At 60.1% G+C, this 20,627-nt stretch overlaps 6 protein-coding genes across 6 annotated transcripts; 2 read left to right on the top strand and 4 right to left on the bottom strand.

Moving 5' to 3' along the window:
* Positions 1–343: 343 nt before the first annotated feature.
* Positions 344–5,030, bottom strand: HRG_04970 (kinase; the record flags this gene model as incomplete). The annotated part of the gene is made up of 5 exons (XM_044863441.1): positions 344–1,687; positions 1,733–2,573; positions 2,655–4,620; positions 4,675–4,758; positions 4,817–5,030. 5 exons carry the CDS (start codon positions 5,028–5,030, stop codon positions 344–346), a joined length of 4,449 nt encoding a protein of 1,482 aa, XP_044722055.1.
* A 1,064-nt stretch (positions 5,031–6,094) lies between these two features.
* HRG_04969 (uncharacterized protein) lies at positions 6,095–7,303 on the bottom strand (the record flags this gene model as incomplete). Its single annotated transcript, XM_044863440.1, has 1 exon — positions 6,095–7,303. One exon carries the CDS (start codon positions 7,301–7,303, stop codon positions 6,095–6,097), a length of 1,209 nt encoding a protein of 402 aa, XP_044722054.1.
* A 3,456-nt stretch (positions 7,304–10,759) lies between these two features.
* On the bottom strand, positions 10,760–11,632 carry HRG_04968 (pyridoxamine 5'-phosphate oxidase domain-containing protein; the record flags this gene model as incomplete). Its single annotated transcript, XM_044863439.1, has 1 exon — positions 10,760–11,632. The coding sequence occupies one exon, from the start codon at positions 11,630–11,632 to the stop codon at positions 10,760–10,762; it is 873 nt and encodes a 290-aa protein (XP_044722053.1).
* Positions 11,633–13,091: 1,459 nt separating this feature from the next.
* Positions 13,092–15,492, top strand: HRG_04967 (fungal specific transcription factor domain-containing protein; the record flags this gene model as incomplete). Its single annotated transcript, XM_044863438.1, has 6 exons — positions 13,092–13,418; positions 13,662–13,692; positions 13,750–13,801; positions 13,850–14,565; positions 14,650–15,351; positions 15,404–15,492. The coding sequence occupies 6 exons, from the start codon at positions 13,092–13,094 to the stop codon at positions 15,490–15,492; spliced, it is 1,917 nt and encodes a 638-aa protein (XP_044722052.1).
* Positions 15,493–16,664: 1,172 nt separating this feature from the next.
* On the top strand, positions 16,665–17,985 carry HRG_04966 (uncharacterized protein; the record flags this gene model as incomplete). The annotated part of the gene is made up of 3 exons (XM_044863437.1): positions 16,665–16,755; positions 16,839–17,281; positions 17,356–17,985. 3 exons carry the CDS (start codon positions 16,665–16,667, stop codon positions 17,983–17,985), a joined length of 1,164 nt encoding a protein of 387 aa, XP_044722051.1.
* Positions 17,986–18,469: 484 nt separating this feature from the next.
* On the bottom strand, positions 18,470–19,831 carry HRG_04965 (tatD related DNase domain-containing protein; the record flags this gene model as incomplete). The annotated part of the gene is made up of 2 exons (XM_044863436.1): positions 18,470–19,492; positions 19,556–19,831. 2 exons carry the CDS (start codon positions 19,829–19,831, stop codon positions 18,470–18,472), a joined length of 1,299 nt encoding a protein of 432 aa, XP_044722050.1.
* Between the last annotated feature and the right edge of the window lie 796 nt (positions 19,832–20,627).

The following is a 20,627-nucleotide window of genomic DNA, read 5'->3' as shown; positions in this document are numbered from 1 at the left end:
GTGCGGTCATTCAAGTCGGTGGGGGGCTGATGGTTTTGTTTGCAGGGCGACGAGGCTGATATACTGGGCGAGGCAGAAGCGAAGTTTTGGATCGAGTTCGCAGCTGAGCCACAGCTGTCACCGGAGTCGCGCGCCACATGGCCAGACCCACTAAATCGTCAGCCACGACGATAACCAGGTACTGAACGTATGTGCCTAATTATACGAAGTTCAGTTAATACTCTAACAAGTCGCCGTTCAAGGCTCTGGGCCTCGCGAGGTTTATTCCGCCGCGCAAATCAATGTGATACTATGATGCACTCTTCTCTGCTTAGACTAAAGGTGCTCACACCCCCGCAGCGCTTTACTGGAATACAAACACGACGCCAGAGCGGTCCACCGACACGCTCATGGTGTACGGATGCTCCAGAATCACCAGGTCGAGCACCGCGTCCAGATGCGACTGCAGAAGCTGCTGCTGCATCATGGAAATGACAGTCGACCGCGGCGGCCGTCCGATTGCCGTGCTCTTGCCCTTACCCCCAGTGCTGCCGCCACCATCATTTCCTCCTCCCGAGCCCGCGTGACGCGAAGCCTTTTCCGCGTTGAGGGTGACGCCCGTCGTCGGGTGACTGGCCACGTAGGTCGGCGAAGGCTCGTCGGGCTGCAGTCCGCTGTAGACGCCCGAGTTCTCGATCCGCCCAATGTCCCAGAACCGCAGCTTCTTGTCTGAGCCTCCCGTTGCCATGTATGCGTGACGCACGTCGCGAGAGTCCTCCGCAGCCCCGGTCCCCACCACCATGGCGCGCACGCCCCGATCTGCGTTGGCCGCGTCGCTGTTTTCGAGGTTCGTGGCAAAGCGGGCAAGCATGCCCTCTGGCCTGTCCTCGTCCACGTCCCAGGGGCTGTATGTCTTCGGCCCGTCCTTGGTTCCGCCGGCGCGATAGATTTCTCGGCAAGTCGTCTTTTCGAGATCCCAGACGGTAATCTCCCCTTGCCCCGTCCCGCCAGACACACATATCCACTTGCCACGGCCCTTGGTCGGATGGATGCACATCCGATAGATGGACGTCTTGCCTGGGATACCCCAACCCTTCAGCCTCATCTTAAACCGTAGATCCCAGAGGTCAACCACACCATGAGAGGTTCCCACGCAAAGCCAGTTCCGTTTCCTGTCCACGCACAGGCAAGTTGGGGTCCCATGATGGACCGGGTTCTCGAGCTCGTATAGCACTGACATCGTTCTTAGGTCGATGCCCAAGATCCGCGATCGATTGGTGGCCAGGAGGAGGACCGACGCCGAGTCATGCTTGAAGTGCTCGCACCAGACTGCGAATTCATCCCGTGGCAGCTGATACTCTCGCACCAACAGCAGCTTGCCATACCTAACGACACCACTCGCAGGGACCGTGTCGACTTTGACGACGTGGACACTTCCGTCGCTCGCGCAGCTGACGAAACAGTGAGAGTTTTCCACAAAGCACACATTCAGAACACGAGCGCCCTCGGCGTGCTTGTGCGTCTGTCTGGAGCGATGCGTGATGTTGCGCTCCAGTCTCGCCGTGTCCCATACCCTGACGGTACCATCGCTGCCGCCGGTGATGAAGAAGGCGTGGTCTGGAGATGCGACGACCCTGTTGATCGGGCCTTTGTGCTCCGCAAATGTCGCCACGAGGTGCCCTCTGGGCTTCCATTGGGATGCCCCCGGCTGGACATTGACAGCACGGAATTTGCCGCCGGAGATGGGTGGGACCATGGGCCCAAACTCCAGGACGTCGCGAGGGAAGTTGTCAATGTACATCCTATCCAGCATCCTTTGAATGTTGGGATCTGTCCCTTCGTAGCTATGCCTCGACTGCTTCGGAGCCGCCCTGGGCTCGTCGTTCTCCTGTGCCGAAGCCGAGGACGCGGGTGTTTCCTGGGCAAACGGACCTTCGACTTCTCCAAACGCATTGGCATCGCTGGTACCGGTTTCCGCGATCGATTTGTTGCCGTCCTTGCGATCGAGGAGACTCAGCGCGCTTGACTGGTGTCGAACACTCCTCCTAGACGAATAGGGGTCGTCGCGCACGGCCAAATCATCATCGCCAGAGCCGCCACCACGGTTGATTGACGAACCCCGCCTCGGCTGCCTCGAGCCAGCTCTTTCGCTGCCCTCTGGCGACAAGAGACGTGTCGTAGTCCGAGATGGCCGAGGACCAACGCTGTGGACCCTGTTCATGTGATTGTTCAATGCCGCCCTCCTCCTCTTGCTGACAGAGTCACCGAGCGTCATTGAGGCGTCCTGCAGTGCGTCTGCAATGGTGTAGGGACCGACGGGTGAGTCTAGATCCGGCTCAAGGGACGAGTCCCTGAGGGGCGCATCGTTGAAGAACACTGTCTGTGGTGTGACGCCGAGCGACTTCAAAGAGACGAGCCCAGTCGGCATGCCCACTTCTCCAGCCGCAGAGTCTCGCGACTTGGTCCGGCTCATCCGCCAAATGTACTCTCGAAGAGCCAGGAGCTTCGGTTCGTCCTCGGGCTTCAGGCCAAGGTTCCTCAGCTTCTCGAGCCACTGCTCATCTTCTTCATTGCGAGTGATTTTGCTCAAGGAACTGGCGTCCACATCTTGAGACGATCGAGCGGCCAGTCCCCCAGATGACCCGAGGGTCAAGGACCGAGCCCTTGACAACGACTTCCAGAACATTCCTCTATCCGTCTGCGTAGCCCAGGTCATGGCCTGTTCAAACACTGCGCGGGAGAGGGGCTTCTTGAGGCAGTCTAGAATGGCCAATTCGGACAAGTCAGCAAGTGTCGTCACTCTAAGAAACTGCTTCATCAGCGGCATCAAGATACACCTGACGTCCGACGAGGCCAGGAACTTGGCAGACATGGATAAGAACTGTGCTGAGGCTTCTCGTATCCATATGTTGGGATGCATCGTCAGTCTGCCGACGAGATCTGTCAGTTCCCATATTTTGGATCTCGATAAGAGGCCTAGGCCGGCGAGCTGGGCAAGAGATTGCAGCGCGGCTTGCACCACAAACTCCTCGGCATCCGCCAGGGCTTGCACCATGAGCGGGAGCATGAATTCCTCGAGGCTCGTGCTCCCGATGAAGGTCGCGATGCCAACCACGGTGTCGAAGAATGCGCACTTTAAAGTCCAGTCGCGATCGTTGAGGTAGGTGTTGAGGTGCGTGAGCAGGATGTCGTTGGAGTGTTCCTGAAAGAACATGCATAGTTCTGGCACTGATGCTAGAAACGCACGGCGTACGTGGACGTCTGGGTCCTCAACGAGCTGCTTCGTGTGGCTTTCCAAAGTTTCAAACAGCTCTCTGCCGGCATTGTCAAAGACGCTTTCGAAGTTTGCCTCGGCATCGGCCCCGGGCTCCACCTCGGGGTCCGCAACGGGCATGGAGCCATCTGCCCTGAGGCTGGAGGCGATTTCAAGGAAACGCTGGCCCGTCGAGGCTAGGCTTCCTAAGCACGAGGCATATGTCGCTCGAACCAGCGGGCTCGCAGTGCGGGACCTCGACCCCAGCGCGATTTCCATCCGTGGCAGCACGTACTCGACGACAACGTGCGAATTGATGGGGGTTGGCATGCGGACAAGCTGCAGAAGCTGGGTGATGGTGCGGATGGCGGATACAACGACAATGTCTGTCTCCTCCCAGCGCAATAGCGTCATGAGATACGGTAGGACCCTGTCCAGTTTGGCCTCGTCGGTTAACCTCTCGGCGAACGCCAACAAGACGTCACAGGCTCTGACTCTCGAGGATGCCCGGGCCGTTGTGCGTATGGACGAAACAATGAGGGTAAGAAAGATGAGGGTGCCGTCGTCCTCCGGGGGCTCAAGGTCTGCAGAAACGGACAGCTCGTGGCTGGCGATGCTCAGACGGACGGGAAAGTGGCCAAGACCGAGGCGTGGGGGCGACAGCGCCGGTCCCGAAGACCGCTTGTCGGGCTGGTAACCGAGGAAGTAGGATATTTTGTCAAAATCGTTATATACGCGATCTATCCGGTCATCAGACTCGCCCATGTTCTTCAGAGACCCGGACATGGGGTTGATGCCCGAGGAGGGGTCGGTGATCAGCTCCATGTACTGATGCAGGAAGTTGTAAAAGTAGGACGGAAACACTTTTCCCTTCCAAAACTCGAGGTACTGGTCTGCCGAGTAGCGCTTCTCGGGATCGAGCTGAATCATGTGCGCAATCATGTCCCTGACGTCCTTGTCCGAGATAACGCTCAGGTGCGTAATGACTGGGTCGTACTCGCCACGGCGATACTTGTACAGCTGAGCGAGGCTGAAGAGTTCCGACTCCAGGAACATTTGCGCAATGACACAGCCTGCGCTGAAGATGTCCATGGCCCAGGTCATCTCAGCCCTGGGTGGAGGGCCTTCGCCCGCGGCGTAGAAGCGTTCGGGGGCGAGGTAGCAGGTGCGCCTCCCCGAAGTGTCGAAGAAGTATGAGAAATCGCCCGGGTTATCGTCGGGCAAGAGGACTGGCTTGTAGGGCGACGAGAAGTCTGTCAGGTATAGCCAGTTCCAGGACGTGACGAGGACGTTCTGGGCCTTGATGTCGCCGTGGTAGACGTCTCGGGCGTGGCAGTCTCGCAGGGCGCACAGCAGCTGAAAGGCAAGCCACTTCTTCTCGATATCTTCTAGAAACGGCCGAGTGCTCAGCCGGTCGTAAAGGGAGTTGTACTGAAACTGGCGCAAGAGATACCCGTTGGTCTCGGTTTCGACGATGCGCTGGAAGCCGAGAGCGTTGGGAACATCGGCCAGAGCCTTGCGCTGCTCTGACAGCGCGTTAGCATGACGTGTACCGGGGATGAGGACGTAGGAACGAGCACTCACTGATGATCTGCTGCTTGTATTCCTCGAGGTTGACCTCGGCAAACGGCTTGACGAGCACCTTGACGAGCACAACACCGTTTTCGTGGCGGCCGCGGATGCTCTTCATGAAGCGCGCATTCCCGATGCTCCTCTCATACTGAACGTCTTGGAGCTGTGCGATGTCTATGCCGGCCGAGCCGGCCGACGGCGTCGCGAGGGAGAATCCTTGGCCCATGGCTGCTGCTGGTGGACGAAGGCGCAGGAAGCCGCATTCGCAGTGGCAGCTATGGCTCCGACCGAGAGGCGTCCTCCGTCATCGTGAAGCACGATATGCGGGGCTCAACAACTGGGGTGATTCGCCTTAGGGTTCGTGACTGCGTTGAGCGAGTGGGCCTCGAGGCTCCGGGAGTTGATTTGAAGAGTGCCCTTGAGGTTGATTCGAGGGCATCTACGGTGTCGCTGTCGATGGGCTCTTGTACCAAGAACAAAGTACCTAGACGGCACGTGGTGGGCTGGCTGTCGAGGGACCCCATTGGCCCTGTGGCCCCTTAGACTCGTCTCTTTCCATTGGTTGACATTTGCGGGTATGTACAGGGGTACGGAGCTCAATGTACAAAGTACCTCGTAATGCGTTTACAGTGCGATAGCAGGTCCTGTCAAACCATCAACGAAGACGATACACGCTCCATTTGCTTGCTCCTATTATAGTATCCAAGATGATATTGACGTAGCCCAGAGACATATATATATATTATCCCCTATAGCTGACCCAGCCCGCATTAGGCATACACGATGCTCCTCCCGGTATGCTTTCCTTGTCAACGCTGTCATCAAAAGCATTGTGCCCTTGGCCGTTCAGATAGATTGAATCTCAAATTTCCTTGTCGCTATGCAATTAGTAAATAGAAGACCTCGCGCTCTTCTTGGCTCGCTTTCGTCCCTTCTCCAGCAGTCTCAACCCAGCCTGCACTTCACGCAAGTTGCGGTCCTGTGGTCAACGCATCACGCCGCACATGCGAGGCACCAAGTAGCCTAAATCAGGGCTACCGGCATGTGTCTGGCTCAAGTCCACGCTGTTCTGTCCCGCGGCTCGCCTAGCCATGCTTCAACCCGGCAATGGACGCCCTCCTGTGTTCGTTTTCTCGAGAGTTTCCGATAAAATTGAGTCAGATAGAAGTTTGATAGACGGCCGCGCACCTCGATGACTTGACTGTGAATCATGAAGATTTTTTGGTCGCGACGACGATGACCATGATGGCCGTGAAAACTGTTGGCTCATATCCTTGGAGACCGCTAGAGTCAGCCAGCTCGGGTGCGCATATACCGAGTCGATCGGTATTGAAGCTTCGGGAGCATCACATCGATGCCTTCGTCTGGCTCCTCGCTCGTGTCGACTTCAGGCGGGTTCAGGGCCTCAACGACGTTGTTCCTGTTGTGATCCGCCCGGGACACCTCCGAGGTTGCGTGGGGGTCTTTCTCCGGCTCAGCGTCACCCTTCAGTCCGACAGCCAGTTCCCTCCTGATGCTGATGGGACGCCGAGCTCGGGCTCTGCCCACGTCCCCGGTTTCCTTGGCCAGCTCTGGATCTTCGCGTTGGACGCGCTCCATCTCCTTTTCTGCCGCCTTCAACACCTCGGTCATCCTTGCTTGGATCTTTTTGATCTCGTCGTTGCAGTCGGCCTCTCTCAGAAATTGGTGGGCGCCGTGCTCACAGGTGCTCTGCACAAACTCGAGACTCTTGTCAAGGCACTCAAAAATATCCGGGGGTTGATCGTCGCCCGCGCCGCCGAGCTCCGGCCTCCGGATTGCGGACATGACGCCCAGCCGGCGGGTACTCATGTACCTCAGGGATGGCAGCGAGTCGGAGGCCGTCTTGTCGTCGCCGCTGCCGTTGTCGTCATCTTGCATTTCCAGCTCGGCCATGCGCTTGATCTGGGCCACCTTGGCTGCCATTCTTGCCTTTCGCAGCAGGTTTCTGCCGGAGGAGGTAAATCTCACCAATTCATCAAAGAATCCCTGGACATAGCTGTCGTAATACACGATGATCAGGCTTCGCGTGCGATAGGTTGGGGGCGCACCCTCGGCTGAGATAATCGAGGTAGACCTCCGCCTACTCTTGGATTGGGCCAAGGCGCGCGAGTGGGCGGCCACGACGGCATCTCGTGCCTTTTTGTGCAGCGCCAGTCGGGTCGCTCTCTCGGGGCTTACCGGCAGCGCCTGCTCGGCCTGCACGGTGACAGGTTCGTGGGCATGTTGAGCGTGTTCAGCGCGGCCCGGCAGCGGTGCAATATCGAAATCGGTGTGCAAAGGGCCGTCGTCTTTTGGTTTGAGCGACTCAGCAGACCCCTTGTTCCTCAGGGACCTGGAGCCGGTGCTCGACGGCCGTTGTTCGTGATTGAGGGCAGCTAGCTCGGCCTGGCGGCGGTCGATCTGGCCGCTCAAGTCATCGAGGCGCTTCAGCCAGTCGGGGATCTTATTGACGAGATTCTTGAGCGCGTCCATGGCCATGTCGCGAGAGTCATCCTCCACCAGGAGCGCCGTCTTGGGTAGGAGATGGGGGCGGGACTTTAGGCGGTCGGCACCCGAGAGGCTGACATCGAGGGGCGGGGATGGAGAAGCAAGACGTCAAAGCGGCGGATAAGAAGGTAGGCGGCGGGCAGGGAGCAATCGCGGGATGGGAACGAATTAGGCGCTTTGCGAGATGGATGAGCGGACGGAGGTTGCTTTATGGGTAGCGACGCTGCTGTCTCGGCACACGCAGTGGCGGCCCGAGTGAGTATCGTGGCGAGAATTGTATGGGAGGCGACAGCGGGAGGATGCAGCGGCAAATGAAAAGGACCAGCAGGTGCCGAGTCGGGTTCGCAGGGGTGACGGGACTGCGATGCGTATGCACGGCAAGGGCCGGCTTCGTCAAGGACAAGGGGAGGCCGGGTTACTGCAGGATGCCGGTGTCCGGGCCGGTTGATGGGCCAAAGCAGGAGTCGTGCGAAGGCCGTTGGCGAGGTGGGGGGGTTTGATGGCGATTGCAGGACTAGAGGAATCGGTGATGAATGGACGGGGGCCAAAGGAGGCGGCGGCTGGCTCCCGTTAATTAGCGCCGAGGGTGCAGAGGGGAAAGGGAGGAGATTTGAGCTGGGGAGAAAGAGAGGCTAAGGTGAGGTGAGGTGAGGTCGGGGTCGGGTAGCAGCAGCTCGTCGTTGCTGTGCGGGGTCGGGTGGGGGGCTTTTTGAGATGCCGTGCTAAGGGAGGAGGGGGGGGAGGTTTAATAATCTTCTCAGAGCCTTTATTAGTCGTGTCTTGTTGTCTGCAGAGGGCGAGAGATTAGTAGTAGGAGCTGCTCATGTCGGCGTCGTGGTTGGTGTGGAGGTGCATAAGACGCTCGAGGTGACACGAGTATGCAGGCATTTCCCATTTCATTCGCTTCGGGTTTACGCAGAGGCACGTTGCGTGTGGATGGTCCGTGGCCTACTCCGCGGATACTGTGTTACACATCATCGTGGCACGTTTGATGTCCGTCGACGTGGCATCAAACCCATCAGAACAAACCGCAGCTCTGTTCTGTCTCGCGAGAGTGGGTTGACGACGGTTGTACAGGTTGTACAGTGTGCTGTGAGCCTGTGAATACCTACCTAGGTAGGTAGGTAGGTAGGTAGCCTCGACACCAAGACAGGTACCCAAGACAGGTAAGTGCCTATCTAGGTACGGTAGATAACCCAAGACAGGCACCCAAGACAGGTACCCAAAGACAGGTACAGAAGAGTCTGGGCTCGGGCTGTTGGCGCCATCTGCCCCGGGCCCGTCTTACCCGACGAGATACAAGGCACGTCCAAGACACCATCCGTCCTTGTCTCTGGCCGTTTCTTCTTCTCGATCCTCGGCAGGCTTGATTGATCTGCCCGCGTCTCCGGGGAGAGACTGGCGCGAATAAGGTTTTAGACACGGCATGATTTCTCAATCCATGGGGCGACAAAAAGGCCGGAGACTGGAGATTTTTTGACAGTCCACAGAGGTACTGTACTTATCCAGGTAGGTAGCAAGGTACCTGTAGTACTGTGTTCATAATGTAAGTAAGGTAGGTAGGTAATTACCGTACTGTACAGTATGTCGTCCGTGAGCATGGGGGCCCATGGTTCTCCTCTGCGGCCTCAATCGTCTGCCAGACGGACGCTCTGTCCTCCTGACCAATGCTCGCCGGGCCTCGACAAATGACAGTGGCCCGGCTTGCAGGACTTGCAACGGCCATCAAGCACCGCCATGCACATGCTCCGTAACAGCGTGTTGCGCAGAGGCACGCACACACGTGTTGGGTGCAGCACCTCCGGCCGTTGGCAGCAGATGTACGAAAATAAACAAACCGCCGTGGCTGCCTGAGCCGGTGGTAATTTGACGATTCCTTGGCCAACCGTCCGACCTACAACTAAGCTGTGCTTTTCTTTTCTTCTACAGTACAGCCCGGGGCGTGCCGCGACGACGAGCCTCAGCATGCCCGTCGTTCATGTGCTGCGTGAGTCCACGTCACCAAGCATTGGCTCATCGTCCGACGGTCTTGCCCGGAAACTCGTCGCGCCAGATGGTGCATGCATAGCAGACAAACGTCGCGGTTGCCTTCATTTCTTTTTCGCTGACATGCGGCGCAGCCCAACGTCGGCTCGCCAAGCAGATTGGCGTCTTGACACTGCGAGTTTGCAGCTTGAGCCAACGCTGAAGTCTCCATGGACCTGCAAGGCGCACGGAGCTTCCCTTCAGGGCCTCGCCGCGTGTACTCCCGCGTGTACTCCCCGAAAGCCCGTACAGTATGTACAAAGGCGTGGACCCCTACTGACTACGGAGTACAGCATGCCAAGAGGCAAGAGAGCCGAGGCGATCTCCGTCCGGCTCCCCACAGGCCGGTTCCCCGCCCCGCGCCTTGCCCCTTGGGGTAAGACGCCTGAGGCCGAGGCCGCGTTCCTTCGCTTAATTATTGCGCGACTTGTGTGCTGCCTCCAACACTTCGCCTTGTCCGGGTACCGATACATTGACTCCCGGTGCCCGAGCTGAGCCCTCGAGTCTGGTTTGATGATGATCGCTGATGACCTATCGCTGGCCTAGACTCTGCTTTTTCCCGCCTCCTTTTCCTGCATCTGCCCAGCAGCAGGTTGGCAGGGCAAAGACGCGTGTCAAGTTCTCGATCCCGCAGCAGCATGCACGTGCCAAGTCGGCCATGACAGTTGACAGCGACAGCTCGCCGTCTGGCCACATGTGCTGTCCACATGGCATCCCTGGCCCGGCCTGACCGCTCTTTAATTACCGCTGCTCGTCGTGCTGGCCCTAACAATTCTCGCACAACTCATTGGCCAGCATCATGCATCCGCACATCAGTCTTCGCACATGTGCGTCGCCTGCATCGCCTCTGTGGGGAAGACGCTTAGTTTGCAGGACATGCAGTGTCCGTCTGCCTTTCCCGACCCGTCACATGCACCCGGGCTCGAGGGGGCTTCCCGTCCAGTCGCAACGTATCCAATCGCGACCCGGAGCCCGTCGTGCACGTACAACGTACAAAGCGCGACGCGCGCGTCAGGGACACACGTACATATTGTACTGTACAGCAGGAGTCTGCGCCTGGCTCGAGGTGGCACTGCGGCCCATACGGAAAGCTTGGCTTTTTGGCCTCCAAAGACCGGGGGGGGGGCTCAACTGCGAAAACGTGTCCAATGCCGCGGAAAGTCTGTCAGACCAACGACTTCCTGGAGCCTTCTGGGCCTTGGGGCAGAGAGGGCCGGTCGGCTAGTTGGCCCATCCCTCTCAAGAGCTAACCCGCCATCTTGACACCTCGGGCGCATGGGCTGGACATGCAGAATATGAAGCAGCGCCAGCAGCGGTCTGGCCAAAGTCAGTGTTGAACCACGCCATGTTTCGTATGGCGCAGACGGCGATCCCGAGTACATGACAGCCCCCCAGGCCCCTTGGTCACGATGGCCAAGGCCCTCACGGCCACAGCTCCGTCACCTCCCATGCCCCAGCGCCGTCGGTCCCGTCTTTGGCCTTGTAGTTCCAGCGACGGCCATTCTCCGGATCCGACAGGTCCAGCCTTTCCACCTCGTCGGGCACGATAACGACGACGCGAAAGTTGCTCCTTGCCACGCTGTCCTCGAGGTCGTCCACCTTTTGCCCCAGGCTCGGCCCTTGCTCCTGCCCAGGCTTCCGGCCGAGGGGCGTCCCGGGGGGCGGGTTCTTGAAGGAGCCTCTCATCAGCGGACTCAGGTTGCCAAAGTGCGCTGTCAGCTCCCTGCTCCAGCTCCAGGGCCCGACGGCCCCCGTGCCGCGCATGTACGGCGTCAGGGCGTCCCGCACAGATGCGGCGCGCTCGGAATTAATGTCCGGACCGATGACGTACGCACGCCCGCGGAGGCGCCATTGGGTCTGGACGGCGGCGACCCAGAAGACGGCCTCGACGGGCCCGCCCCCGCCGGACTGGCCCGCAGAGGCCGACAAGGCCATGAGCTCGGGCGTCTTGTCCATGCGGGCGTCGGTGGTGAGGGTGGGCAGGTGGGTCTGGTAGACGTCTGGGTTGAGCTCGGCTGGGTTCTTGGGGTTGACAGGCAGACCGGCCCACATGCCGCGGAAGACGACGGTGCGAGCCCGAGGCGTCACCCGGCGCGCGGCCGACGGAGACGACGATGACGGGTCGGCAGTGTGGAGCGAGCTGAGGACAAAGACGGGAGAGTCCTGCTGCCTGACGTGCGACAGAAAGGTGGACCGCCACGGAGCCTCGGACAGCGCTGGGGTGCCCATGACGAGATGCCGTAGGCGACGAACGAGCGGGCGTGGACGTGGGTCGACAATGGGGTGGAGTCTCATGAGCGAGCGCGGCCCCGGATGTGTGTGGTTGGCAAGCAGCAGCTTTGTCGAGGTTGCGACGCCACATGAGGTTGCCGAACTGCCCCACCACGGCCGATCTATGATTCATGAGGGGACGCCAACTAACAGATGGGCTCGACAAGGTCCGCAAGCCATCGGTTGCCGATGCCGGGGACAGTGCTGTACGTCGATGGAGCATTCATTGTGCCATGCGGAAAACGAGGATCTCGACTTTTGCCTGTAGGTAGGTAGTGAGTGAGGCATGTAAAGAGCAATTCGCTGCCGAGCTTCCTGGCTACCCTAGACTCCGGGTGGCTTGGCAATTCGGCCCCCCACGCTCCTTTTGACTTATGCAACGGCAAGGCAAGGACAGGGTTTGACGGAAAAGGGAATCTCGGGGCTCGGAGGAGATGCCGCCGGGTGCGCCATGGCGTTTGGCGGTAGGTTGAGTGCGGCTGGCTAGACGCCGCGTGCAGGAAGCGTGTGCTTGGCGGTGGCGATGCGGCGCAGTCTCGGACGGATATCGCCGGCCAAGGTGCAATTGCCGGTAGCCGCTGAAGGAAATCGAGGGAGCGCGAATCAGAGGCAAGACAAGGAAAAGAGGAGCAGCATTCCATGACTGACTAACGCGGACCGAGCCTTGTTTTACTTGCCAATTGTCAACCCCTCCAACCTTGTTGTGCATGAACCTGTACCGTATGTATGTACATGGCCCCGGGGAAGCGGAGAGTGACCGCGGCTCGTGACGCTTGACATGCGAAAGAGGCTCCTGGCGGGGACTTGTGCAGGATCGTGGTTGCAGTATCTTCAAAGCCTGCATCCGCTGGCCCGATACCGCTCGCGCCAGCATCTGCGAGTCCCTCGCCGTACCCAGCATGTGCCCAGCATGTGCTGTACAGAGAGGACCTACCCAGGGAGGGGTTTGGAATGCCGCGACCCCTAGAGGTAGTACTAGTGAGCAAAAACTGCTCGCACCAGCCAAAGGGCTGTGACCAAGTCCCACCGAGCCGTGGCGTGTTCCCCTGGCAGTACGGCGTAAAGGATATTGTAAATTTCGTGCAGTCTTCCTTTTTCCTTTTTCCCGAGGCCGTTCTCGCCTGCGTCTGGCGGGGCGAGCGCTTAAACGTCCCTTTTCATCTCCCTTCCATTCCCTCGGCGAATAATAATAGTAATACCACTAGTTCCAGGCTGCCTATTAACCTAATTCCCCTCCCCTCTCCGCACTCCAGGCTCCCCCTCCAAGCCCCGACACGTCGTTATTTCCAGCGCCCAAAGCCGTCAACGCCTCTCGCCACGGCATTTATTCCCGAGCGCATCGCGGCCGTGGTATCGCTGCTCAATCCCGGCGCACCTGGCCTGTCCTGTCGTTTAGACGACCAGAAAGCCCCGCGTTGTGTGCGAGCTGACGGGAAGGGAAGAGAAGAGAAGGGAAAGCAAGGGGAGGCGGGGGGGAGACCTGATGGACCTGCCGCGGCTGCATCGCAGTCACTACCAACACCAGAATCATCAGTCTCGGCACCAGCATCAGCACCAGCACCAGCACCAGGAACCGCAACAGCAACCGCAACAGCATCCGCGACCGCACCGCCAAGCCGCCTCCGGGACCACGGCGCCGTCGCCCGCTGTCACCGCCTCGCCCGCCGACTCGCATCGCGACGGTGCGAAGTACGACTTTCAAGACCTCGGCCACGATGCCGCCGCCGCCGACGACGAGCCCGCCCGCAAGCGGCAGAAGCGCAACAAGCCGACGCTGTCGTGCCACGAGTGCGTCGAGAGGAAGACCAAGGTTGGTGTTGACCGATGTCCTCGTGCTTCTTGATCAAACATCTGCCCGGCCCTGTTTCACTGCATGAGCACCTCGCCTCGTCGGCACCTTGGCCTGCGACCCCCCCCCTCTCTCCCACCTGGACTTGGCTTTGAATCCGAGGCCTGGGTGTGAGCATGTTTAAAATGTACACGACACTGCTTCTTGCTGTCATTGCTTGTCTTCAATCCCTTCATGGCACGTCGGCTGACGGCTTGCATCCAGTGCGACAGAGGAAGGCCCCATTGCCTCGCGTGTATGTCTGCCTGGCCACCTATCCCGCCCTCGTTGGCTCTAACTGAGACATGCACAGGCATCAAGCGACAGACTGAGTGCCGCTACGCGCATGTTGCCAACCTCCTCGAGTAAGCCCCGGAAACGCCCTGTCGCGGCCCCTGACTGACGGCAGGCAGCGAGACGTCGAGGTCCGCGGCCAACGGTCGGCGTATGACCAAAGCGCCAAAGAAAAAGGCCGCCTCAGATGGCAAGCCGGCCATCCCAAACATCGCCGACAGGGGCGCCATTGATGACCATGATACCTCGTCGCGGGGCGCCGTCGCCCTATCCATCGGCCTCCTCTCCCACGTCCCCTACTCCGACACGTCAGCCAGCAACGTCTTTGGCATCGGGTCCGAGCATCCCTTTGCCAACTACTGGACCTGCGAGGGGGGCCTGCCCGAGGTCATCTCGGTCCTCCCCGACAAGACTCAGGCCGACATCCTGCTCGCCCGCTACTTTGAGTGCGTCGACCCGGTATACCCCATGATACACCGGCAGACCTTCTACGCCGACTATGAGCACTTTTGGCAGCTGGGAGCCCAGGAGAGGGACGAGACGGACGCGGCCTTTATCGGCCTCATTTTTGTCATGCTGGCACTCGGCACCCAGTTCGTCACGTCGACTTCGGCCACGGAGCGCAAGCAGACGGCAGAGTTCTACGCCTCGGCCAGCAACCAGGCCTTGCGCATGTCGTCGTATCTGAGCACGGCCTCTCTCCGCTCGATCCAAGCCATGGTGCTCATGACGTACTTTCTCATCAACGACAACCACGCCTCCGACGGCTGGGCATTTGCCGGCATTCTGACCCGACAAGCGTACGCCATGGGCCTGCATCGCGACCCCAACATCGGTAAGGTCCCGCCCGACGCCTTGCTGTCCTGACGGCCTGCGGGGTCCGGAATGAGTGCTGACTATGGGTATCGTGATGGATCAGTGACGCCCAACGCCAGCCCGTTTGAGAAGCAGCAGAGGCGAAAGGTGTGGCAGGCAGTGCTGTTGCAGGACACATTCATGACGGTCCTGCTGTCGCTACCCCCTTCGGCGACGCATACGGATGTCTCGGTCGACGACTTGTTGGACGATAGCTCTTCGATTGCCAGCAGCGACCCGACCGACACGGCCTACATCCGGGGCTCGTGGATGCTGGCCAACCTGGTTCAGGAGACGATTTGCTCGCCGCGGTCGCTTGACATTCCGATTTGCGGGACGGCCAGGCACAAGTCGAAGCTGGTGGCCGACTTCCGAGCCGTGTACCGGTCGTTTCCCGACGTGTTTCGATCGTGGGACGCCTACAGCCTGACGCGGCTGGCGACGACCAACAAGCGCATCATACGGCAAACGCTGTTCCTGACGAGCAACTACTTCCACAACCTGATGCTGGTGCACGCGTCAGAGAGCCCCGAGGTGCCGGTCAACGTGAGGGGGACGCTGGAGGCGGCGCACGACGCCATCAGCGCCTTCTTTCTGCTGTACAGTCTGCTCGAGTGGGAGGCGCGCGTGTGGTGGGTGTTTAATCACCGGGCGTTTCTCGAGGCGCTGTGCATTGGCAACGTGCTCCGCGAAGCGGCCAAGGAGCCGGGCGGCAAAGAGCTGCTGGCGCGCGACCCCTTGTTTGGGCGGGGGAGAGCGGACATTAGTGAGTTGGGCGAGACGAGGGCGACAGACAGAGGCTGACTGGTGAATGATAGCGCGGATGATTGAAATCATGGAGATGACGGGCGGGGACTCGGAGGTGGCCCGGACGCGGGTCAAGATTTTGAGCGACTTTCTGGATTGATGTTGCAGCGCTTGGCACGGGGCACATGTTGTCTCACTTATCCATGACTACGCGACAAGGACCAGACTGCCGGGCCAGGGGCGATTGGACGCAGCAGAGGTGCGACGGCGGCTGTGGAAGGAGAGCGATGCAGATATTCGTTGGCTGCCACGGACGAGGCGGAGCATCCAAGAGCTGGGTTCAACATGAGGCTTCGAGGCTCATGATGCATGCCCAACAGTTACGGTTAATCGCCTAACCAGCATTGGCCAAGGGCCGGTCGAGGCCGAGACCGTCTCCTCGAGCGAGATGTGGTCATGACAAGGGGGAGGGGAGAAAGGGAGACAAGAGATGAACGAACATGAACTTGACCTGGGAGGGGGGGCTCGGATGATGCCCGCGTCTACGTACAGCGGCAAGGATGCAGCGAGGCTTGGACACGGACGACTCGTCAGCTCGCCGACGCCCATTGGTCTCGCTGCCCTTGCGCTGCGGCGCCCGTCCCGCCCCTTGCGGCTGCTTCTCGAAACAAGAAAAAAAAAGGTCCCTTCGGAGAAAATAAACGGTGCTTGGTTCCCGCGGGGCTGTGCTGACTTGCGCCGAGATGGCCTCACCAAGCCAGCCAACCAAGTCAAGCACTAACAAGACTCTTGTTTGCAATTTGCCGTGTCCCATTGCTCCCTGATGTCACTGCCCTCTCGTCATCGACGTGGTTGTGTGCATGCACCAGGCACAGTACGTTCTGCCGTGCTAGCCGTCTGACTTTCATTCATCAACCGTTGCAGGCGCCGTCGTTTCTTCGTTTCCTCGCATCGACTGTCTGGCAAGCATCCTTCCACCAACCTGTAACCGAGGCCCAGACGTAACGGATCCGCGATAAACCCTTTGCCTGCGCAGTCACTCGGAAAGCTCGTGCTCGACGAGGCGGCCAAGGGCTTCGTCATCCGCCGTTAATTCTCCCGCCCGTCCCCCATCCCCTCCGCTCGCACATCCTCCCAACCTCTCCCCATCTCTGTCCCTGACCACATTGTGCCATCGACGCCCGCCGAGGAGCCTCCTCGCCTTGTCGGGACGCGCTCTCGGCCTACACCGCCTCGGCTCCCACCGGCCTTGGATGCCGCCATCCCAATCACCACGCCATGTCCACCCTTTCCGGCTCGTCGTCTTCGCGCGCTCCCCGGAGTCATACCACCATGTGCCGCCGCCGCCTCTTTCTTTCCGCCGCCGCCGCGTTGCTGCTGGCCCCCACCGTCCTGGCGACGCCGGCCTCTTCCAGCCCTCATCGTACGTCTCCGCCCCTGCCTACGTTCCCCCGGGGAGATGGAGAGGAGACGATAGTCAATGTCCCGTGCTGATTGTGCCAGCAGCCGAGACGACTCCTGCCACCTCTATACCCTCTACCGCGCCAAAGCTCGAGCTTCTGCGCGTCCAGTCCCACAAGCTCGCCCAGCCCGTCTACGCCGAGTCTGCCGCGCGGTCGACTCAGATCCAGAACTGCGACGGCGTCCGCTGCCTGTGGGACTACCTGTCGCAAAAGGTCAGAAACGCTGCCGAAAGGCTGGGCGGCGACGTCGAGGAGCTCACAGACTTTATCGCCTACTCACATGATGATACCCTGCCGATACCAAAGGACGACGACGACGACGTCGAGTGGGCCGACGTGTGGGACGACCAGGCCATGGACACGAAAGAGATCCCGGATCTTGCTGGACTTCAGGCGCCGGTGGATGAACCAGAGACGTCAGATGGAACGAGTCAATTGGAGCATGTCGACGACTCCAGCTCTCCCTCCTATCCGCGCCAGCCGCCGGTATGCAGCCCCTCTCTGTTCATCCCGTCACCAGTCCCTCCGAGGAGAAATCCGTGGGCTGATTCTGCCGACAGCTTCTCATGACTGTTGCCCTGGTCGCCATCGCCATCGGCTACTTCTCCCTTTGGGGGATTCACCATCTCCACCGCCGTACCGCCCGTCTCTGCCTTCAACACCAGCCGCTGCCCACCGTCTCCGACGAGCACCGCCGCCGCCACGGAGACCCCCGCTCTGCCCGCCGCGTTCGCCGCAAAGTCCAGCAAAGGGAAATCACGAGATGTGTGCGCGGCGTGCTGCGTCGTTGGGCCCACGGAAACGCCGGGGCTAGCGAGGGGAAGCGCGCAGTCGGGGGCAGACCCATGACGGCGGCAGAGGGAGAGGCGTCGACCATGGAGGGGGAGATATCACGTCTCCGAGAGGTTGCGGAATTCATCGACAACGTTGTGGCCGCGGAGCAAGGAATGGCCCGCTCAGGACGCTCTGACGCTCTCTCGGCTTCAAGACCGCGCATTCCGGACCGCCGGAGCGACTCATCCTTTTCAGAACAGGCCTTTGCCGATGGCGACGTCTGCCTGCCTTCGTACGACACAGTGACCGAGGACCCATCTCTGGTGGCAGACGGCTTGCGGCATGCCCCCGACTCGTCGATGAGGTCACGCGATCACGGAGAGGGAAACGACGTGTCGAAATATACGAAGAAATAGGGTTTTGGAGGCTTATGTTTTCCCTTTCCCATGCTTGCTCGTTTGGCATGGACTTGCGTGTACCCTGTTTCTCTTGTCCAATCTTGACAGTTTCTTTGCCGCGGCCCCCGGCTGGCTGGTGTGAGCTCATGGCTGGAGATTCATCGATTTACCTATGTACACCTTTTTTTCGTCTTGGGTCTACTATTGTCAAAGGGCGAGGCGGGAACAGAGTTGGAGATGCTGCCGGATAGGAGTTGTGGTACGAGCATGTCACTGGATGGCTACATCTTGCTCTTTGAGTGGGCGGCGGAATAGCAATAGATGGGGGCGCATGTAGACCGTGTGAGTTGCATCGATCATTGACGGTGGGCATGAACCTTTTGCAGAGACGAGGGGAGATTCTCAGCTGTGCATACCTTTGCCGTTAGACATCTTGTCGTCATGCACTCGCCAACCTTTTTGCAGAGGTGATGCGAGGTTTCCAGCTTTGCACATCTTTACATCATCGTCCTTGGGGACTGTCAAAGACAAAGTCGTCAAAGTTGCGGCCTATCCTGCGCACGCCCTCGTCCAAGGCCCAGCCCTTGACCTCGCAGACGATGCGGTACATGTCCTCGAGGGCGGCATCCATCTGCGGGCCGGCCGTGTGCAAGTCACTCTCGACGAGGATGCGGTCGTCGGGGACGGCGCGCACGACGGGGTCGAGCTTTGCGCGCCCCGCGTCGGAGCCGAGGTTGACGGCGGTGGAGAGGGAGACGAAGACCTTTGCGGGCACCGAGGGCTGCATCCACTGCTGGAGGAGGTCGACGCCGCCGCTGTACGAGTGGAGGCATATCCGGGGCGGGTAAGGAGGCCTGACGCCCGGCTCGGGCGCATCGCAGGCTTCGTCGGTGTCCTCGGCGCCGGGGTGGAACATGCGCTTCTCGCGACGGGAGGGGACGTGGCGTTCGTGGCCCTTCCACATTGCCGAGACTGTGTCGTAGAGGACGCCATGCGCCTGGACGCCGTGGACGCTAACGGGGCGGCCGTGGGCGGCAGCGAGGCTCAGCTGAGCCCGGAGGACGGCCTGCTGGTGCGGCATGCGGACGCGGTGGGGGCTCAGGAGACGGCCCTCGCGGCCCCCGGGGGTGAGGCTGTCATCGCGGGAGGCGGCGTCGGAGGGATCCCATTGGCGAGGAAGGCGGAATGCCTTGTCGAGGCCAATCTCGCCGACCAGGGCGTAGGGGAAGGAGTCGAGACGGGCACGGGTGGCGTCGACAAAGGAGGAGAGAGGCACAGGTGTGGGGAGGGAAGCGATGAAGTTGTAGTCGTCGTCCTGCTTGGGAGCAGGCGCGAGAACGGCCTGGTAATGGGCCTTTTTGGCGAGGTGAAGGGCGTGTAGGTCGTTCTCGTCTGCGGGGGGCGTGTAAGTGGAGTGGGGGTTGCCGTCTTGGTAGAGCTGGTGCGAGAACCAAGGGTGCCAGCCAAACGCCGGCAGGACACGGCAGCCGCGCGGCTCGTCTTGGTCGCCGTGCTTGGCTAGCCGCTGCGAGAGGTGCGGAGGCGAGAGGGAGGCGGGGGCGGAGGGGAGGCCATGGGAGGCGGCCACGTCTGCGACGAGGTGCTGGTCCTGGGAGCGGGTGGCCATGATGGCTAGGGTGGCGGCGCGCATCGAGGGCAGGCTGGCGGATACAGAGGCCATGGTGTCTGTGGGGTGGCAGTGGGCATCGAAGACGGCGAGATGCCAGGGGAAGGGCGGCAGGGGAGCATGGTGATTGGGCAGAGGCTGTTGCTGCTGCTGCTGTTGCTCGAGGGGCGAAGAGTCTGGCACCGCGGTCTGGGGGTGGTGGTGGTGGTGGTAGTGATGATGGTGGTGCTGGCACATGGCGGCAGCGTGTCGACCACCGGGCAAAAGTGGGATTGTGTTAGCTTCTGTCTTGGTGCTCTTCCTGTTTGACGTGTAGCGTGTGTGTGAGATGAGAGGAGGTTCCAGGTGGAGGAGGAAGAGGAAGAGGAAGCGGAAGAGGGGGGATGATGTCAGTGGAGCTACGGCCGGGTGTTTGGCGTGCAGCAGTGGGTGGTTAGTGGGGCTTCCCCGCGTCAGCCCTGCTGTAGCTGAGCTGTCTCGCTGGACGAGGCCCTGAGATCCCCTACAGTGCAAGGAGGGGGGGGGAGGGGGGGTTTCGCGTACTGCCAGATGCAGTAATAAAGCGAGATGGGTTGCGTCTATGATTTATTAATACTAGCTTTGACATACGGTAGTAGTACAGTGTGGACAAAATACAGTGCAAATACAGTGCAAATACAGTACCATCAGTGTCATTACAGTGCACTCGCCGTCCAACGAACCTCGGCTGTCCCCTCGTCGTCGGCGGTCCGTGACGGGCACGAGGAAGATAAAGACCAGAGCCCGATGTCGTGGCAAAGTGCATGGCACGATGATGCACGACAAAGGCCAAACGCACGCCATCTGATGTGATGCATCATCAGTCCAATCACTGCGCGACATGAGCTATTCCGACATACAGTGTTTGCACGGTGCCGGCAAGCCTGGGTGCTCCGCAGTCTGCAGCAAAGGGACCTAAGCCTCCATTCCATTGCCAGCGCAGCGACAACCATCTCGACTCGCTCGGGGGGCCAAGGAGGGCCGTCAAGGAATTCGATAGGGCAATTCGATAATG

Source organism: Hirsutella rhossiliensis (genome assembly GCF_020360975.1).
Source record: "Hirsutella rhossiliensis strain HR02 chromosome Unknown scaffold00004, whole genome shotgun sequence".
NCBI lineage: Eukaryota > Fungi > Ascomycota > Sordariomycetes > Hypocreales > Ophiocordycipitaceae > Hirsutella > Hirsutella rhossiliensis.
Note: the sequence above shows the minus strand (reverse complement) of the source record. Positions and strands in the feature narration are given on the sequence as shown.